Consider the following 20174-nt stretch of genomic DNA (forward strand, 5'->3'; position numbering starts at 1 on the left):
CCTCTAGAGAGGATGTGCAATAGCCAAGGAGCCATGTGGCCAGGGGCCTCTGGTCAGCAATTCATGTTCTTCGGCATACACCTGTGGGGCCATGGTAGCTTCCCAATTAGAGGACACAACTCTAAGGACAGGGACATTGTCCTTGGTGACTGTCCCTCACCCACACTGTCGTCCCACAGGTGAGGGCTCGGAAAGTGATGCTCTGGGTCCTGACCGCCACTCCCCTCCACGCTGATGTGTACTTGGCCCTTGGACAGGACCTTGGGGCTGCTTTTCATTTCTTCAGGGTTTTTATTTTTATTGTGGTAAAATTCACAAAACATAAAATTTATCATTTTAAAGTACACTAAAGTGGCATTTTGCACATTTATAGTGTCATGAACTATCACCTCTATCTAGTTCCAGAACATTCCCTTCAACCCCAGAGGAAAGCCTGTCCCCATGATCCATCACTCCCTCCCTCTCCTCCCCCAGCCCCTGGCAACCACCAGTTTGCTCCCTGTCTCTGTGGATTGGCCAGTTCTGGACACTTCATATTCATGTGGGTTTTGGGTCGGCTTCCTTCATGAGCATCGTGTTTTTGAGGCGCATCCACATTGTGGCCTATGTCAGAGCCTCATTCCTTTTTATGGCCGAGTAGTAGTCCATTGGGTGGATGGACCACATTGTTTATCCTTCATCCATCGATGGACATTTGGGTTATTTCCACCTTTTTGGTGGCTGTCACCACGCATGTACAAGTACTGGTGTAGACGGAGGTCTTCGTTTCATGGGCTTCGTACCGAGGAGTAGACTTTCTGCATCCTGTGGTAGCTCTGTGTTTAAACTGTTTAGGAACTGTTAACCTCTTGGTGTTTCAAACAGGAGCGTGACATGAGTTGAAGTTAATAAAGAAAAGGCGAGGAAGGAGCTTCTGGCAGCAGTGTGCAGAGAAGGCTTCCAACAGGAGGTTGGGGAGGAGGTTATAAGGGCATCTTAGTGTGAGGTGACACAGGCTGGGACCAGGGTCCTGAAGGTTGAGCTGCTGGGACTTGCTCGCAGAAGCGACGAGCCGCTGAGGGAAAGGGAGGATCTGTAGAGAGCCAGCGATGCTCCGCTGCCTGCCCCCACCTCCTTGCTGCCGCAGTCAGGCCCTCCTCCAGCCCCCCCTGGGCAGCTCTCTGACCTGCCCTCCTTGTGGTGTCTCCTCAGTGTCTACCTGTCCAGCCACCCATGCCACCATTGGTCTTGTCTCCACAAGCCTGTGGTATTTGCCTTCCTGGGCCCTTGTCCTTACTTTCTGTTCCCTGGGCTGGGGACAGTTCCTCTACAGTGAGGCCTGTCCAGGGGAGTGTCTATCGGACCACACACGGTTCCTGAGGGGCCCACCTCACTGGGCCAAGAATGTGGTCTAAGGGCAGCAAGGCCGCCTGAGGGCCCGCCTGCCCTGTCCCCAGGCTTGCAGCAGGTGCCACCCAGGGCCCTAGTGGGGTCTTGGGGGCTCAAAGCAGGGCTGTGAGGTGCCTGAGGAGTACAAGGTGGGCTGGGCAGGCCCGGGAACCTGCTTCCCCAACCATGAAATGGCTTTTAGGGTTATTATGTAACTATGTCTAAAAAATGGAGCGTAAAAGCTATTTTGGGCCCATGGTAATGAGGGCATCTCGCTTTTGTATTATCTTCCCTGGGGCCCCTGCCATCATGGGATGGGGGCAGCATTGAAGGAGCTGCTGGTGGGAGATGGTTTCAACACAGGACCTGTGCAAGGCCAGGTGTCAGCCTTTGGATGCCGCGGTCAAAAATCATTTGTCTGGCATTGGCCTGAGGCAGTTGCTTGCAAATCATCCTGCAGCACCTTGGGTCCTGGAGGCTGGTGAGTGCTGACCCCTTGGTGTGAGAAAGGTCAGCCTGCTTGCCATGTCTGGGACACCACATCCCCAGGTGGTTCAGGCACCTGTCAGAAACTTGGCCTGCCTATTTCAAGGTTGCCAGGCCAGGACACATCACAGCAGCAGCATCTGTGTATGGCTCCCTGCCCAGGCTGAGGGGTTCCTTGCTGGGAGGCATTCCCTCCATTTCCCATGAATAGCATCCTGGCTGGTGATTTCTGTATCCAATAGAAATGAGATAGAAAGTTAAACTCGGAGGGTCCTTTCCCTCGGACACGGGCAGAGAGAGAGATGTGCTTGCATACCCCCAAAACCATGTGTACATGGAAGGGTGTGTTCAGCCAAGGCAGAGAAATGACAAGTTTTAGTTTTCTTTCTCTCTCCCCATGTGCAACACACATGGATACATACACCATGTTCCTCCTGCTCCCCTTCCCTGGAGGCCCACCTAGAGCTGGGGATACCCCATCCACACCCCTGAATATGCTGGGATGATGTCTGTGACCCACTGTCCCTATGTGGGATCCCACTCCCTGGCCCCTCCTCTCTGACCTCTGACGTTTATAGGGCCTCTGCACTTGAAGCCCTCCCTTGCCTTCCTCACTTCTGTCCAGCTTGAAATCCCTCTCTATGGCCTCTAGGGAGCCACTCCCATCCTCACAGAACCCCTAGCTGTCTGGACCATCGCATTGGCTCGTTTTGGGGTTCACATCAGTCTCTGTTGTAGAGAGGACAACCCAGGTGTCTGGTCCCAGCTCTGAGCTCAGGAGGCTTGCTCACCCCAGTAATGTGGTTTGCCAAGGCCTTTCCTGTGTTCCAAAGAATCCCTCTCCTGCCAGCCACCTTGTCTCCTGCACACTCCAGTGCCCAACCCCCACTTGGGGACATCCCTAGAAAGGAGTCAGGCCGGTCTTATCCTGGGTCCACCTTGTTCCACACGGACTCATCTTGGAGATGGTCCAGAAATCGCACTGGGGGTGGCTTCCCTCCATCCACCTCCTGCTCCTTGGGCAGTGTCCTCACTCTTCCTGGAGTGGAGGCCCTGCCCTGGGCTGATCCTGCGTAGTTCCAGCTCCTTGCTCTTGCAGGGACATCTTTTGGCATAAATCTGCATTTTAGACATCTCCCTCAGAAGAGCTTCCCAGACGTGGGATTACCAGCCAGAGGACAGGAACACATTCAGGCTTTTAATGGATGCTGCCAGATGGCTCTGAGGACACTTTGGGCCACCTGCCTCTCAGGGTCCTGGTCATTTCTGCTGAGGCTGACATGTGCTGAGCAGGTCCATGTGCTGGTAGGGCTTCACCCCTCTGCCCCTGGTGACAGTGGAGGAAACAGGCTCGGAAAGGGAGAGCACCGCCTGAGGGGGCCCAGGGCTTCAGGAGAAGTCTGGAGTTTGCCACCATGGGATGGTTCTCAAGGTGACATAGGATCGGGTGACTGTGATTGAAGAGTGGCTCCCCCAAACTCATGTCCACTCAGTGCCTATGAACAGGACTTTTGGAAATAGGGTTTTTGCAGATGTCTTCAAGTCAACATGAGGTCATCCTGCAGGAGGTGGGCCCTAAATCCAGTGACTAGTGTCCTTACAAGAGGACGAAACAGACACACTGGGAGAAGGCCAAGTGAAGACCCGCGGAGATGGGCGTGATGTGTCTGTAAGCCCTGGAACGTCATGGACTGCCGGCAGTCACCAGAAGCCAGGTGGTAGGCCTGGGACAGACTCTGTCATAGCTTCCTGAAGAAGCCAGACCTGCCCACAGTATGTCTCAGACTTCCACCCTCCAGGCCTATGACAGAATAAATTTCAGTTGGTTCCAGCCCCCTGGTTTGTTGTCATTTATTCTGGCAGTTCCAGGACACTTACACAGTGCTGAAGAGTGGGGGATGGGCGGAGAGGGGCTCCAGGGTCAGAGTCCTTCTGGCTCCTGGGAAAGCGCCTGCTTCTCCTCCAGTGACCTGCCACCCAAGAGGCTGCCCGCGGATTGGGAGTGTGCACCCAGGCCTTGTGCAGCTGAGTGTGCACCATCCTGACACCTGTCTCTCTCTCTCTTTTTTTTTTCACTAGGCAAGGGAATTGATTAACCTTGTTCCAAACTTTATTCCCAGGCTTCCTCAGCTTAATTAGCTGTACAGAATGAATTGTGAGCCTTACTGTCCAAGGGGTTTGATATCAGAGATCTGATCTCATCAGATCCAGAAGTCAAGTAACAGGAGAATGCAGTCATGGTATAAACGAGCATCTCCAAGTCCCTTTTTCAAGCCTGATCATCTTTAGAAGTTGACTCAATTCTGTTTGTCTCATTCTTGGAAACTCCTCTCGCCAAAAGCATCCCAGCTATGTGATCCCTCCACAGCCTCCTGCTGTGCCAAGGCAGGCAGCCCCTGGGAGCCCTGGAGAGCTTCTGGAGGTCTCAGGGGAAAAACCAAGTGCCCTTGGCTGTTCAGATAGGGTCGTGCTGTGTGCTGGGGTCAGCCACCTGCTTCAGGGGATGCTAGCCAGCAGTGAGCAGACTCAGTCATGCTGTGGGAACCAGGTGCTCAGACAGATGGGATGAGGTTGGCACTCAGGCGCTGGCCATCTTATGCCACGCGGGGCAGCCAGCTTCCTCTCCTAAGGACATGATGACATGGAACCAGAGTAAAAAAGTCACAGCAGTACGGCTACCACCAGATGACAACAGAAGGGAGTCCACTCTTCCAGTTGGCCTTGCTGGTGTCTCTGAGCGTTTTGCCTTTGGGCCGAGTGTGGACCTTGCAAAACACTACCCTCTCCTTCTCAGTCAGAGCCCTTCACTGTCTCCCAGACCGGCCAAGGCTTGTACAGGGCAGGGGTGAGAACCTCTGCTGCATAGCCCCCTTTGGACCTGATGGTGACGTGCTGTGGCCCCACAGTCAACACATGGATGAGGGGGTGAGGGGAAATCACACTGCTCACAACATCCCGCCCTGACCCTGTGGATGTGGTGCCCAGATGCAAGCCAGAGGGAGGTGTGCAGCTGGGCTGAGCTACATACCCAGTGAGGCCCCACATCTCTGTTGCTGCTCCACCCAGTGTACCCAGGATGGTGGGGTGCAGTTGGCTTATGGTTAGGCAGGTTACTCCCCAGGAGCTTTCAGGGAGGTGTGTTGTAAGGAGAGGCCCTTGGTAGCTCCCAGTGTACTGAGACCCCCTGCCTGGCAAGTCCACTCTAGGGTCATCAGCTCCTGGGTCTGTGGCTGGGCCCCATGCTGTCCTGATCTGGGCTTCAGCATTGTCCTCCCTTCACTTTGCAGTGACTGTCCATCAGAGCTGGCCTGGCCTCAATCTTCCCCCCTTCTTCCTGGGCCTCCACTTCTGCCTAGACCCTGACTAGCTCCTTCTTTATCCTGGAGTGTCAGCTTGATGGTCCCTGTCATCAGCTCTCCCCAGCTGTCTAGTCTCAGGTGCTTAAAACAACAAATTCACTCCCTTACAGTTCTGGAGACCAGAAGTCCAAGATCAGGGTGTGGGCAGGGTTGGGTCTTTCAGGGTCCCTGAAGTAGAGTCTGTCCCAGGTCTCGCTTGTATCTGTATCACCTCAATTTCTACTTCCATCCCTGTCTCTCTCTGTTTTTATAAGGATACTAGTCATTGGATTTAGGGACCTTCCTAAATCTGGGATGACCTTGTCTCAAGAACCTTAACTAATTACATCTGCAAATTCTCCATTAAACAAGGTCACATTCTGAGATTTCAAGTCAGCATGAATTTTGGGGGATACTGGTCAGGCCTGCACAGGGGCTGAAATGCTTCACTCACTGTTCCAGCTCCATCCCACAGCCTTGCAGTCACCTGTGGTGTTCTTCAGGTGCTCCCAGCCATTTCCCAGCCCTTGATCCCAGTGAGCTGGCATGTCACTTTACATTTGGGGAACTGATGCTGGAAATGCTGCCTATAATTTTCCTCCCCTCTGCCACCCAGCATCCCCGGGGAAGTGTACTGCCTTACCTCACTTGACTCTTGGTCTCTCCAAGACCAGGTACAAGAAGGCCCCTCCCCACAGGCCACTCTGCACCCTGGGGACTCCAGCTGGGAGACTCCTGGGATCCCTGGTCCTGGCTGGCTGTGGGGCGAGTCTGGGTTTCTCAGCTGTGGATGGTCACTTCCTGGGTGGGCGCTGGTCCTAGAGGCACCCAGGGAGGCCCAGAGAGCAGGGCCCCAGCCATCAGGGCTAACTGGCCCACTGGATAGACGCAGGCAGGCAGCATGTCCCAGAGCAGGTGCAGTGGTCTGAATTGTGTCCCCATGGACAGGCTCACATCTGGAAGCCCTAATCCCCAACATGATTACATGTGGAGATGGGGCCTTAAAGAAGGTGATTAAGGTGAAATGAGGTCAGAAGGTTGGGATCCTGATCGGTATGACTGGTACCCTAATGAGGAAGAGGAGAGAGTCTTCTTCACGCACATCCAAGGAAAGACCATGTGAGGACACAGTGAGAAGGTGGACATCAGCAACCCAGTAAGAGGGCCCTCTCCAGGACCCCACCCTGCCGGCATCTTGATCTCAGGCTCCTATCCTCCAGAGCCGTGAGAAATAAGTATGTGTTGTTTGAGCTGCCCACTCTGTGGTTCTTTGTTACGGCAGCCTGAGTTAAGATAGAAAGTTGTTTTGGAAGTAGGGGTCAGGGAAGGCTTCCTGAGGAGGTGTATGAGCTGAAACCCAGGTGATGAGAAGGAGCTCCATGGAAAGTTCTGAAAACGTATGGGGGTGAGTGTTAGGATCCGGAGGCAGAAGGAACGGCTTTGTGGGAAGTTGGATTTGCTAGGAAAAGAGCCTGTTTTGTGACTGAGGCCTCTTCTGTCACTGGGCAACCTCAGGGCAAGTCTGTTGTCAGTGCAGTGTTTCAGGGCAGTGCCTCAGGGCAGTGTCTCAGTTCCCCTGCTTGTAAGAGAGAGGAGAAGCCAGGTCTCCCCCCTGAGGGCTGCTGCAAGGCCCCACTCAGCATGGGCGCCCAGGTGGCTGGCGGGGCTGGGGTCTCATTTTCTGGGAGAGAGGCCCCCATGAGCCAGCTGTGCTGAGCTCAGACCCCGAGGGATCCTTCACACATCCCAGCCGGAAGGTCTGTGCTCAACAACCACACCAACGGGGAAACAAACGTGCTCCCAGTGGACCCTCTGATTCAGCCGGGGCTGGGAACTTGGCAGCGAGCACAGAGCCTGATTAAAGGCATTCCGAGGCGCACTCGGTGTTTGTGTATCTGGTTCTGTATTTACACTTTGGGAACGAATGAGGAGGCAGCTGGGGAGTGTCTCACTCAGTCGGGGGGCTGGGTGACTCAGCCTGGAATCCTGCTGGCCACAAGCCTGTGATGCTTTCATTCATTCCCTCATTCATTCATTACTCCCTTTCTTGCTAAGCAGATGTGTGATGCAAAACTCCAGTGTCCCCGGCATGCTTCAGGCGTTTGGCTGGGCTCTCCTCACCATGGAGCCGCCATGGTCAGTGTGGGGCCAGCCGTGAGGTGGGAGCTGGGCAGCAACAACATTAGTAAGAATTAACACAAAGTGGACCAAAGACCTAAATGTAGGAGCTGAATCTATAAAACTCCTAGAAGGAAGCATAGGTGTAACTCTTTCTGGCCTTAGATTAGGCGATGGATTTTTAGATATGACACTAAAAGCATAAGCAACAAAAGAAAAATAGATTAATTGGACCTATTGACATTAAAAACGTGTGCGTCAAAAGACGATCAAGAAAATAAAGAACTCAGAGAATGGACCCTGGCTGGCATAGCTCAGTGGATTGAGCATGGGCTGCAAACTAAAGGGTTGCTGCAAGGCCCAGTCAGGTTCGGTTCCCAGTCAGGGCACATGTCTGGGTTGCGGGCCAGGTCCCCAATGGGGGCCACCTGAGAGGCAACCATACATTGATGTTTCTCTCTTTCTTCCTCCCTCCCCATCTCTAAAAATAAATAAATAAAATCTTTAAAAAAAGGAACTCATAGAATGGGAGAAAATATCTGTGAACCATGTAGCTGATAAGGAATTAATATGCAGAATATATAAAGAACTCCTATAACTCAACATGAGAAAGACAGGGGAGGGGGGCAGAGGGGAACTCAATGGAGTGGGAAAAAATACAATAAAGATTAAATTAAAAAAAGAAAAAGACAAAGCCAGATTAAAAATGGGCAAAGAGCTTGACAGACACTTCTCCAAAGGTGGTTCACAGATGGTCAACAAGCCATGAAAAGGGGTTCAATCACCAGTCACCAAGGAAACGCCAATCAAATCCAGAGTGAGATATTGCATCACACCCATCAGGATGGCTACTGTCAAAACAACAGAAACCAACAAGTATAGGTGAGGATGTGAAGAAATTAGAACCCTTGTGCATTGCTGGTAGGAATATAAAATGGTACAGCCACTGCAGAAAACAGTATGGCCGTTCCTCAAAAAATCAATTGCAGGGTTACCATATGACCTAGTCATTCCACTCTTAGGGATATATCTAGAGATTTGAACAGGGACTCAAATAGACACTTGTACACCGATGTCCACAGCAGCACTGTTTAGAATTGCCAAAAGGTGGAAACAGCCCAAGGGTCCGTCAGTAGGTGCGGGGCAAACACAATGCGGGCCGTCCACACGAGGGGATGGTACTCAGCCATGAAAAGGAGTGAAGCACTGACATGGGCTACAACAAGGAGACAAACCTGGAAAGCATCATGCTGAGTGAGAGAAGCCAGGCACAAAAGGCCACATAATGTGTGATTCCATCTATGTGGAAGATGCAGAACAGGTAAAGCCACAGAGACAGAAAGTAGCTTAGTGGTTGGCAGGGGTGAGGGGAGGTGGGGAGTGACTGCTAGTGGAGATGGGGTTTCCCTTTGGGGTGACAGAATGTTCTGGAACTAGGTAGAGGTGATGGTTGTACAACATTGTGAACGTACTAGATGACATTACATGGTATGTGTTAAAATGGTTTGTTTTATGTTACGGGAATTTTGCTTTGATAAAAAAAGTTTTAAAAAAGAAAAGCTGTCTTGGGCCTCCCTAGTTGGGCACCTGCAAGCACAGCCCCCACCCCCAGAGTCCAGGTTTCCAGTCCTTTCCAGAGAGTGTAAGGGGAAGCATGGGGAGAGACAGCATGGTCCATGGACATGTGACATGAGTGGTCACTGCTCTCTTGCAGCCACAGGATGGAGTCTTGGTGAGTCCCAAGTCAGAGCTGATGGCCTTCGGCCCTGTTCTTGGAATGACTCTTCCCAGAGTGTTTAGAGTTGTCCTCTGTGGCCTCAGTGAGATGTTCACAGCCGTGAACATGTCACTTCCACTGAGGAGTGTTGGGGGAGGGCCCACTGTGGGGAATGGAGCCTGGGAGGGGCTGTCTGCCCTCCTCGAACTCACCACCTGCTGCCCAGCCTGAAACTAGAGCAAGCCTGGGAAGGAACCTGGAGGAACACAGCCAGACAAACTGGAGGCACGTGTCTGCCAGAGAATGGTGGCCCTGGAAAACCCACCAGTGGCTCCACACGACTCAGAATTAGATTTTTTCAAGGGCTCTTGGGGTTCCCTGCCTGTACCCCAGTGGCTGATGGAACACTCGGAGAACCTGGTAAAGCCCAAGTCTCTCCCCCCAAGGGACACCCCCAAAGGACTCGGGCCAGGGTGTGCAAATCCCCACACCCCGAGTCCTGGTTAGCACTCAGTCCCAGAAGCATCATGTGCTTGAGCTGGCTGGGGGACTGTACGTGCTCTTTGCTTCCCTCTTATGGCTGGTTTTCAGGTTGGGCCCAAGACTGGGGCACCTGCTGCCTCTGCACTAGGACAGCCATCTGTTCTTCCTTGTGCCTCAGTTTCCTCAAAGATGGGGTTAGAGGTCCCATGTGGACAGAGGTGAAACATGGTTCCTGCCTGGGGATCCTCAGTGCATCCAACTCTTCTTGTGCTCAGCATCACTCGTAGCTCACTCCCTGTGTGTGCTGAGCTCTTTCATTATGCCAGGGTCCTTATGGGGCGACAGTCTGTTTGGAGAAGACAGACCTTGGTTGGATGATTTTGGACAGTAAGGTGTGGGGGAGGGGACCCTGTGTTGGGCTAGCTTAGTGGAAGAGCCTCTTGGAGGAGGCAGCATCAGTGCAAAGGCCTCAAGGCAGCGACCATCTCAATTGGTGGGGCCTGGTGGTCAGGAAGAGCAAGGGTCCAAACTGAAGCCCTTGTGGTGAAGGGGGAAGCTGAGTCCCACTCAGAGTACATGACTTCTCATTGGTCCATCCTAGCTTTGCAGGACAGAGCTCAGCCTTCAGCACACTGGCTCTCCTTAAGCTCATTAGAAGGCCTGCCATTTGCCATGGAGATTGCTGATGGGCCTGGGGGGGGGCGCTGGCAGTGGGGGTGTCACTGCATCCTGTTGGCACTGGAATGTGGGGGGAAGGGACTGAGGACTGGGTACTGCCCTGGAGGAGTGGCTGCCTGTCACACTACATCTTCCCAGGGCCATTGGCACCTGTTCCCTGCCTGTGTCCCCACTTTGCTCAGCCCTGTGGATACTGCCAGAATGGGGGGAGGGGAATGTGCCCAGCAGGGGCGTGGGCACTAACAGAAGCTGGGAAAGGGCACTTTGCTGGGTGATCCCACCCTTGTGGCCAGAAAAGCTGCCATTACACAAGGCTCTGTAGGGGAGTGGGTGTTGGGCGGGGACACTGGAGAAGGACATGGTGCCTGGTGGGGCTTGGGCACAGGATGTCTCAGGGGTGGGGGGAGGGGAGCGGTAAGGGGCCTGCCTGGAAACAAAGGGGCCCAGGGCTGAGGTGAGGAAACTGGAGGGGGAGACTGGGCCAGAAGGGGGCTTCGACCTTATAGGGGCACATGGTTCTTTAGAGATGGGAGCAGGGCAGGCTCCTGCCATGTGGCTCAGACACAAGGAGGGTGTGAGGTGGGTCTTGAGTCTGAGGTGACCTGTGATCAGGAAGGGGTGGGGGCTCTGGCCTGTTTGTCTCATGACAGTGGGGAGGGACATAGTGGGTTGTTCCTGTCGGAGACGGGATCTGGGCCGGGCCCCTCAGATGCTAAGAACCACCTGGGCAGGAACTGAGCGAGGTCAGCCTCTCTCCGGGCTCCACACAGCTTGCAGGAAACAGCTGTTTACCTGGGTGAGGTGCTCTGCTGGGCGGGTAGCCAGTTCCCGGGCTTCACTTTCCCTCCAGTGTCCAAGGCCCCCCAGGAAGCTGGGCTGTCACTGGGGAGCAGGGCGGTGTGGGCGGCCAGCTGATGGAAGCTGCCAGGAGCTATTTGTGAGGGACCGCAAGTGGCCTTGTTGTGTATACAGAGTCGACCCTAGCAACCGCCCCAGCCAGGAGAGTGACACCACCCCTTCCCGCATGCCCAGCCACCGCCCGTCTCCCATGGTGGTATGATGGGCTGCAGGCCGTGCTGCCTGGGTCAGGGCATCTGCTGTCATTCCCAAAAAGTGGGATCAGCTGCTTAAGAGAAAAGAGGCAGATGCCAGGACAGGTCAGAGGTAGCTGCTGCCGGTCAGGGAGCCCTGAGCTCTTGGTTCAGAGGGGGGATGAGTCCCCAGTTGAATGATGGGCAGAGGACGATGCAGGAATTCAGTCAGCCCAGATGAGAGCTAGGCTCAACCAGGGTGAGGCAGAGGGACAGGCAGAAAGAGCCTGGAGGCTTTGGGCAGGACCCTTGAACTCAGGCAGGGTCTGGCAGACCTGCTAGTCCTATGTGTGCTGCCGGCGGGGTCCACATCCTGCACTTTGAAAGCCAGCGCTATGCTTCTGAGCCGGCCCCTCTGATTCAGGCTATTGGAAAGATTTCTCTTGTGTCCGGGCGTCAATTCGCAGCCTCTGGCCTGCTCCCCAGTAACAAAGTCTTCGGCCACGATGAGAAATGGCTCCCTTGGGTGGGTGAGGGGCCTCCTCCTCACGCTGCAGTCTCCATGCCTGTTCTATACTCTCGCTCATTCACAAACCTGCAGTGTCAGCCAGCAAAGAAGGGGACTTCTTAGGGGACTAAGTTCACAAAGTCCTGGGAAGGACCTCCCACGGCACCTTGAGTTTCTGATTCTGCCATTTTGGGTGGAGGGATACCTGGCTCCTCTGAGAATCTGAGTCATGGGGTCTCACACCCTCTGTGACTGGTGCCACTGATCCCACCACTTGAGTCCCTTCCAGGTTCTTGGGGGTGGCACTCTGCGGGATATGCTGGAGAGGGCTCCCCGGCTCCTCCTGCAGCTGCTGATTTCTCTCTTGCAGCTCCAGCTCCAGAAATCACAGTATCTGCAGCTGGGCCCAAGCCGCGGCCAGTACTATGGCGGGTCCCTGCCCAATGTGAACCAGATTGGGAGTGGCACTGTGGATCTGCCCTTCCAGGTGAGCAATACCTCTGTCCCCTTCCCACATTTCCTCCCTAGCAGAGCTTTCCCTGGCCTCCCACCTGGGACACATCCACTCTGGGCAAGCGTGTGTGTGTGTGATGGCTGCTGCAGACAGCTGGGGTCAGCAGACAACTGCCACAGCCCTCCCGCCCCACACCCTCTTACTCCTTTCCTGTCCCTGGGATGGCCTGGCCAGGCCTCACCCAGATCCGCCCCCCCGCCAGTCCCCTGTCAGCATCAGCAGACCCTGCAGCAAGGCCTTAGTCTGGCCTCAAGCGTTTCAGCAGCCACTACACCTGTTGGCCGGCTGTGCGGCAGCGGGAACCGCTTAGGGCCTCTGGGGTTTGGCTCCATCAGCCTCACTAATCCGCAAGCCCAGCGGTTCTCAGAAGGAGGCCCTGAGGCCTGACCCCACTTGTCTGCAAACGTTTCTTGGCAGAGACCTACATAGCATGGCTCCCGCAGGCCACAGAGCCGCCATGCACATCCTTATCATAAATAGCAGGAGATACGGCTCACCACTTGGGCGCAGTGCCAGCCTCTTTCCCTGGTCTGCAGGTGGAAGCAGAGGCAAGGTGGGCTGGGGAGCTGGCGCTGAGAGCCAGGCCACCCCAAGCAAGCATGGTGTCTGCTCTGCAGGGACAAGTTCATGGTCTGCTACACTTCTGTCCCATTGCTGAGACAGGGCCCCAGAAACAACCATATCTGTCCACATGCTGATAGGCCAGGTGCAACCTGGGCAGGTCCCTCAAGGAGCTCAGCTCTCACACAAGTAACCCCCCATCTGCTAGTCCTCCATGATACTGCCACTGGGACGCAGCAGACCACTGGTCAGGGTCCCCTGGGCTGGCTCAGGGTCTGCTTAGCTCAACTTCGGGCCCCTGGGGCATGGCCCTCCTCAGACAGCCTCCTCATTGGAACAAATGCCTGGGGCTTTCAAGCTGACCTTTCGTCAGGGCACTTCTGAGTTGGGCTTCCCTGCTCCCAGCTCTCCCCTTCCTCTGTCTTCCTATTCCTTCCTCCCTGGAGGAGAGCATCTCTCTGGACACCCTGAGCTTGCCCTACCTGGGCCAGTGTGGAGCCCCTAGGGCTGAGGGTGCAGGGGCCTTCTGGGGCTCTAGGGGACCAGGTGAGGCCAGAGCATCTCAGAGTGTCGGTTCTTTGCATTTCCAGCCCAGCGGATTTCTGGGGGATGCCCTGGCAGCAGCTCCTGTCTCTCTGGTAAATGAGCCCCTGGGCTGAGGCTTTTGGTGTCCCCAGCGTGGCTGCCCTCCTGGCCTGGTAGGAGGTGTCTGTCTGACAAACAGAAACTGATCTGCTCTGTACCCCCATGTCTGGAGAAGTGTGTGTGGTCATGTGGAGAGACCCCAACCCAAGATTTCGAGCATGCGCACCAATGCTTCATGGTTGTTCCTGTACCACATGCACATGTGCGTGTGCAGATCCTAGATGCAGCCTGGTGAGCTGGGCTGTAGCCGGCTGAGCACCTCTCTGCCTCTGGCTCTGCTTCAGCCGCCTTGATTTTCCCTCTGCTTTCCAAGTATATCTAAGAGGAGGCAAGTGGCCCCTACCCTCTGGTGTCCCTGCTGGATGGCAAGGTTCCCTCCCTCTCTTAGTCACAGCCATCTCCCAAATGGCAGGGTGCTTGGTGGGTCAGAGAGAGACAGGGTCCTAGACTCTGGAAGAGCAGTCAGCCCTGAATGTCAGGCGAGGTATTCGGATACATGGGGAAGAGCAGGTTTCCAACCATGGCAGAAGGGAATCACTTTTACCCCGCTTCCCAGAGAAGACAGGAGGACCCAAGGACCAGATGGCCATGCAGGGCGACCGGCTGTGTCCAGAGCTGACTGAGGCTGCCAGTCTTACTGCAGTCAGATGGCAAGGAGCCCCAGGGTGCCAGGGATGGCATAGAGCAGGCTCCTGGGAGTCCCAGGGGTATAGAGCTAGGAGAAGGATCAGGGCTTGGCAGGGGGTGCCTCTTGCCAGCCCCAGGTGCTAGAAGGAAGCCGTATTCTGCCAACCATGGGCCAGGGCCCTGGAAAATACCTGCACTTGGCTGGTGGTGCTGGGATATGGTAAGGGAGGGCTCTGGAGGCTCTAGGTTGAGAACAGCCCCAGGCTCAACAAGGAACCTCCAGGGAGCCAGCACTTGGCCAGGTGGGCCCCTCAATATCCTCGGCTAGAAGCCCCGGGCTGTCTCTTGGCAGCCCCTCCAGGGATGACGTAGGTGGGAAGAGAAGGCCAGCCAGGCCCGAGAGAAAAGGCGGGGGCCTATCTGCACCTGGTGAGGCTGAGCGGGGGAGGGTGCTGCTCAGGCCATCTGCACCCCTGGCACCCTGGCTGGCATCGGCCCTGAGCTTGTGCCACTCTGCCTGGCCCGTGCATGTTGGCCTCACTGCACGCCTGCCGCCGTGGCGCCCGGGGTCCACAGCTCACCCCCATGGCCACAGTGCTTGGAGGCCGGGCACTGTTCTCAGGAGGAAACCTGTCCAGGTTGCCTCATGGTGGCTGAGAGTGTCTTGGCAGTGGAGGGCCCTGAGGTCAGATCCTGGGGGCAGGCCACAGCTGATAACCATTTTGGGTTTCTCTCATTTTTTTCCATCTCTTTCTCCCTATGCTGGCTCCTACCCCTCCCCCAGACACCCTTCCAGTCCTCAGGCCTGGACACCAGCCGGACTACCCGGCACCATGGGCTGGTAGACAGAGTGTACCGGGAGCGCGGCCGGCTCGGCTCCCCACACCGCCGGCCCCTGTCAGTGGACAAACACGGACGGCAGATATCCTTTTCACAGAGGACTTGGGTTGGGGGCTGGGCCCTGTTGGTGACTGCAGGACCCTGAGTTCATCTAACTAATGAAGCTACCAGCTCTGAGGATGGATCGGGGCCTCCCAAGTGGACTTCCCAGAGGAGGCAGTGAGGCAAGCTGAAGAGCCTGGGGCTAGATGGGGACTGAGGGACACAGAGAACAAGGATGCAAAGGTGGCTACTGAAGCATGCAGCCTGTGGTGAGAGTTGGGGAAGGTGATACTGAATCACATTGCACTTGGACTCCTGGCTGGACAGTGGGGCCCAGGAAGGCTGTGAGCAGGGTGACCACACATCAAGGCCATGTTGGTGGACCCCTTCCAAGGCCACGTGGAGGACAGACCAGCCAAGGCAGTGGGGCTGAGCGGTCTGAGCCAGACCCAGACAGGTCCAAGGGAGACTCCATCTGAACACACAAAACTCCCGTCTGCACCTCGGCCAAGCAAAGAGATGGTCAGGAGTCCCCCCCCAGCTCAGCCACCTCTTGGTGCTCAGCCAGCCAGCCCCACCCCCCAGAGTCTTAAGTGCTGCTCTGGGACCCCCTGCTTTCTAGAACAGAGAAGCCTGTTCTTTGCTGGTTCTCATTTCCGTGGCTGGGGGAGCCTGACCAGCTGGGCCCCAGACGGAGCCCTCAGGCCCCAGGATCCGCCCATCAGCCGAGAATTAAGAGTCATGACCTGGGTCATCTGAATTAGACTCCCCGCCGCCCCCATGGGCCCCGGTTTCACGGCTGAGGCCCCTCTTGGAAGGGGTGCAGCCCGCACGTGCGCTCACAGGGGGTAAGTGCTGAGTGCTAGGTGGATAGGGCTGCCCCTGGGGCCACTCACAGCCAGGAAGGAAAGGGCCCCCCCTTCCCGCCCTGCGGCCCCAGCTGTTTGCAGGCTCCCAGTAGCCTGGCCACCAGGTTTCTGGGTCTAGAGTGGGGCCTGAGTCAACAGCGCCATCCCCTTAACTCACACTCAAGCGGACAGCTGCCCTTACGGTACTGTGTACCTCTCACCACCCTCGGATACCAGCTGGAGAAGGTCAGTGACCCAGAGCCAGCCCCCAGCCCTCTCATTGGAAACAAAACCAAACTTTCATCCTGGTTGTGCTTGGAAGACCAACATGTAGTCACTTTGAAATGACAAAATTAATTACCCGGGAGTTTCTAGAAATCAGCTCTTTTCTTTTTTAAGTGAAGTTGGGATTATATTGGATAGTCAGTGTTATAGCTTGCTTTTTTTCATTTAATGCTGTGGTTTCCCACATTGCTAAATGGTCATGAAAATGTGGTTTTAAAAGTATTATACATTTATTGCTAGAAGACTAGGAAAATAAATAAATGTACTTAGAAGAGGGAAAAAACCACCCATAATGCTATCATTTATAAAGGTCTAAGATAATAAATATAAATCCCTACAATAATATAAGTTGCACACCAACGTGAATACACTTAATGCCACAGAAGTACACACTTCAAAACAATTAAGATGGTCTTGGCTGCTGTGGTGAGCACTGGCCTACAAATCAAAAGGTCGCTGGTTCTATTCCCAGTCAGGGCACATGCCTGGGTTGTAGGCCAGGTCCCTGGTTGGGAGTGTGCAAGAAGCAACTGATTGATGTATCTCTCCCACATTGCTGTTTCTCTCCCTCTTTTTCTCTCTCCTTTCCCTTTCTCTAAAAACAAAGAAATAAAATCTTTAAAAACATTTTTTTAAATGATTAAAATGGTAAATTTTATGTTACACATACTTTACCATACACAGAAAATGTGTGTGTATGTAATTTCAGTAAAAAAAAGACCAAAAGTAAGCAAACTTAAAAATAAATATGTATATACTACAATATGTAATATGATGTTTAATTCAATAACATAATTAAATTTCCACCAAGCACTTATCATATATCAGGCCCTATTCAACCATCACATACACTAACCGACACAACACACAGCTTTGTGGAATGCGTGCCGTCCTCCCCATTGGCAGAGATAGAAAATTGAGCATCGGAGGTCAGGACACTTGCTCAAAGACACACAGCTGGTGGGGGGCTAGGACCCCGACTGGTTCCTCACTGCTCAGCTGGCCCTGACCTGGTCCTTTTTAATCTGCTCTTCTCCCTTAACTAAGTTTCCTTCACCTCACTCTCAGTATCTGGGACATCCCATTGGGGGTGTGCGGCTTATTCTCACCCCCAAATTGCCAGCTATGCTGATGGACCTGCCGTTTTCATGTCCACCCAGCTCCCCTTGGTCACCCATGGTGTGCTGGGCAGCTGAGGGCTGTTGGGAACACCTCCCTCCAGGCACTTGTTGCTGGGAGCAGAGTGGGTGACCCTGGCCCTGGGGCAGAGGGTGGAGTTCCCAGCAGCATTGGGGCTGATTAAAGCAAGATCCTTCCCCAAGCCATTCCCTTATACCTCCCTTCACACCCAGGGGCTGCCTTCTCTCAGAAGCCTTAAGTCGCTGCCTCCTTTTCCTGTCTGTCACACCTGGTTTGTAACTGAGTGTCCCAGAGGGTAGGGTTGCTCATTGGTGTTTGTCACCAAAAGGGACCCAGTGACAGGCTAGGGGCTTGTAGTACCCATAAGGCTTGGCCACTGTGGGACCATTGGGCCCCCTCTCCAGAGGGTTTGAGCAGGAAGGTTCTGTCCTTTCCCTAAAACTGAGAGTGCATGGGGTAGGCAGGGTGGGGGTGGGAGGGGATGGGGGACAGGTAGGGACAACTTACTACAGAGGGACAGCTCTGCTGCAAACAGGCTTTGCGCATGAAAACCATGGTCACGGTTATTCCTGCTGTTCTTTTGAGAACAATGCTGAAATGCAGCAGCTCACAAAAATGGCCTATGACTTCTTCCTTGTCCCATCTGGCATGTCCTGGATCACAGGGGGCCAGGACTGCCCTTTGTCACCCTTGGAGCCTGGGCTTACTGTCTTCCTTCTCTCCCAGGACCAATTCTGACTCTGCCCTGCACCAGAGCACAATGACGCCCACCCAGCCAGAGCCCTTTACGGGTGGGTCCCAGGATGCACATCAGAAGAGAGGTATGGACCAGGCGCGTGGGTGTCTTCCTCGGGTCAGGCAAGTCCAATGGTGGCCCCTGTGCTCCCAGAGGCTACAGCTCAGGGGAGGACAGACCTGCGAAGGAAGACTCAGTGGGTACTGTGGGAGAAGGGGAGGGGCCCAGGGAATCTTTATATATGTCACTGTTTGTGTTGGATTTTGAAGAGAGTGTAGGAGTTTTCTAGGCAGAAAAAACAGCACCTGCAAACACCCATTGCCTTCTGTTCGTGGATTTGTCATGGCCACGCAGTCTGGGGGCCTTTCTTTTAAATGTAGGTGGCAGCAAGGTCAAGCAAAAGGGGCAGTTATCCGTTTGCCATCCAGCAGACCAGAGCTAGATGTTCAACTTCAGATGTAGCTTGATCCAGGGCTTCACACTGGACCACATCCTGGTTCTGCTGCTCAGAACCCTCCTGCCACAGCCCCTGGGCCCTTCCTGGCCTTGATGGGTGAGAAAGGGGCTGGTTCTTTCCCAGCTCTTGCCTAGATCCCCCTCTCCAACATGGCCGTGTACATAGCCCCGCAGCTTGGCAGGTCTGTGCCCAGGCCCCCAGCTCCTCCTCGGAGCTGAGCACAGGCAGCGTCCCTGGGACCTTCCAGGAGAGCACACGCCATCTTAAAACTGGGGCAACGTCATCCAGAGAGGGGAGTGTGATGCTGTGAGGACAGCCCCAGGAAACCCCTTAGGGGCCTTACCTGCCCCAAGACAGTGAAACCAGAGAATTAATCATGTACAGTTAAGGCCCAGATGCTCACTTTTTATTAGCAGCTCACTGGGTAGGCCTGTAAACACCAGGGAGATTCTACTGGTAGAAGGATTGCCCACCAGAACTGTACCTCTGTAGGGGGGCGGCACCCTCTTTGTGCTCCGTCTTCCTGGGACCCTAGCTTATCAGGCAGTGAGCGTGAGATCACAGAAGGAACTGCCTCTGTAATAACAGGATTCTAAATGTTCAGAGGTGACAGGGACACAGTGCCTGGCATTTCCCTCCTGTTCCCTGTGTAGGAGTGGGGGGCAGTTCTGAGGTGGCCATCTCCCTGGTGGGTCTCCCAAGAATGTGGGCTCTTGGGGTAGGCAGGACTTTCTGTGACTGGGGAAGGGAGCTGCAAGCCTTGAATCCCTGACAGCTCAGAGTCTACTTGGCCTTGGGGTGGGGGTAGAGAAGGTATGTCACCTGTCCCTATTCCTCTAGGAGAGGCCTAGACAGTAATGGTGTTGGGGGTTAGTGTGGCTGTCCTCCTACCCCCCAGCCTGGCCCCTCCAGGTTTCATGAAGGAGGAATTAACCGATCTGGCTCTGTTCATTATGGTTCTGTTGCCAGTGAAAAACTGGACCTCCAACAGGCAATGAAGAAATTGGGTCTCATCAGGAAAGTATTTAACCTCACTGTTACCAAAAGGTCCAAGCAAAAGGGACTTCAGGCGCATCTGGTTTCATGGCCTCAAATGATAGCCATCCAGTCTCTCAGACCTTCCCTCCCCTCCTCCCCTCCTCTAGGGCTGACTGGCATTGCAACTAACTCATGGGCCCTCAGCTACCATGGTGGATCCACCCAACCCAGCTGACGCTGAGTGGTGTGACACTGTGCTGATGGCCCAAGAGGGAAAGGCAGGTGTCCACAGGGCAGTGGCCACTCACAGGAGGCGGGGAGAATTTCTCAGCTGTTCTTTGTAGTCCTAGGCCTCCAAGGCCCAAGTTGGCCCCATTAGGAGGCTGAGTTGTATGTCCTTAGTTATAGAGCTTAAGTCACAGGATTCCTGACTTATTTTTTTTTTTAGGTTGGTTTTTTTTTTTTAATGAAACCCTTGCCCTGTCTGGTATGGCTCAGTGGATTGAGTGCTGGCCTGGGAACCAAACTGTCACTGGTTCGATTCCCAGTCAGGGCACATGCCTGGGTTGCGGGCCAGGTCCCCAGTTGGGGGTGCGTGAGAGGCAACCACACATTGATATTTCTCTCCCTCTCTTTCTCCCTCCCTTTCTCTAAAAATAAATAAATAAATAAAATCGTTAAAAAAAAATGAAACCCTTTTTGTACTTTAGTACAATCCGCAGAAGTCACTGTATGTCAGGGAAATGCCCTCCCGGTACCACCAGGGAGCTGCAG

General features: G+C 54.4%; 1 protein-coding gene across 9 annotated transcripts in view; it reads left to right on the forward strand.

Annotated features, from left to right (window-relative positions):
• The window catches only part of CRTC1 (CREB regulated transcription coactivator 1), a 58368-nt gene that overhangs the window by 16446 nt on the left and 21748 nt on the right, over window positions 1–20174 (forward strand). For 6 of the 9 annotated variants that reach the window (XM_045195712.2, XM_024560932.3, XM_053910865.1 and 3 more), the window contains exons 2-6: window positions 12098–12214; window positions 13393–13440; window positions 14859–14996; window positions 15989–16050; window positions 17956–18050. In XM_045195712.2, coding sequence (XP_045051647.1) covers window positions 12098–12214; window positions 13393–13440; window positions 14859–14996; window positions 15989–16050; window positions 17956–18050 — 460 coding nt within the window. The remainder of the gene's footprint in view (window positions 1–12097; window positions 12215–13392; window positions 13441–14858; window positions 14997–15988; window positions 16051–17955; window positions 18051–20174) is intronic. The other 3 variants (XM_045195713.2, XM_053910864.1, XM_053910868.1) reach the window with 1 other exon arrangement.

Source organism: Desmodus rotundus, chromosome 9 (assembly GCF_022682495.2).
Source record: "Desmodus rotundus isolate HL8 chromosome 9, HLdesRot8A.1, whole genome shotgun sequence".
Lineage (NCBI taxonomy): Eukaryota > Metazoa > Chordata > Mammalia > Chiroptera > Phyllostomidae > Desmodus > Desmodus rotundus.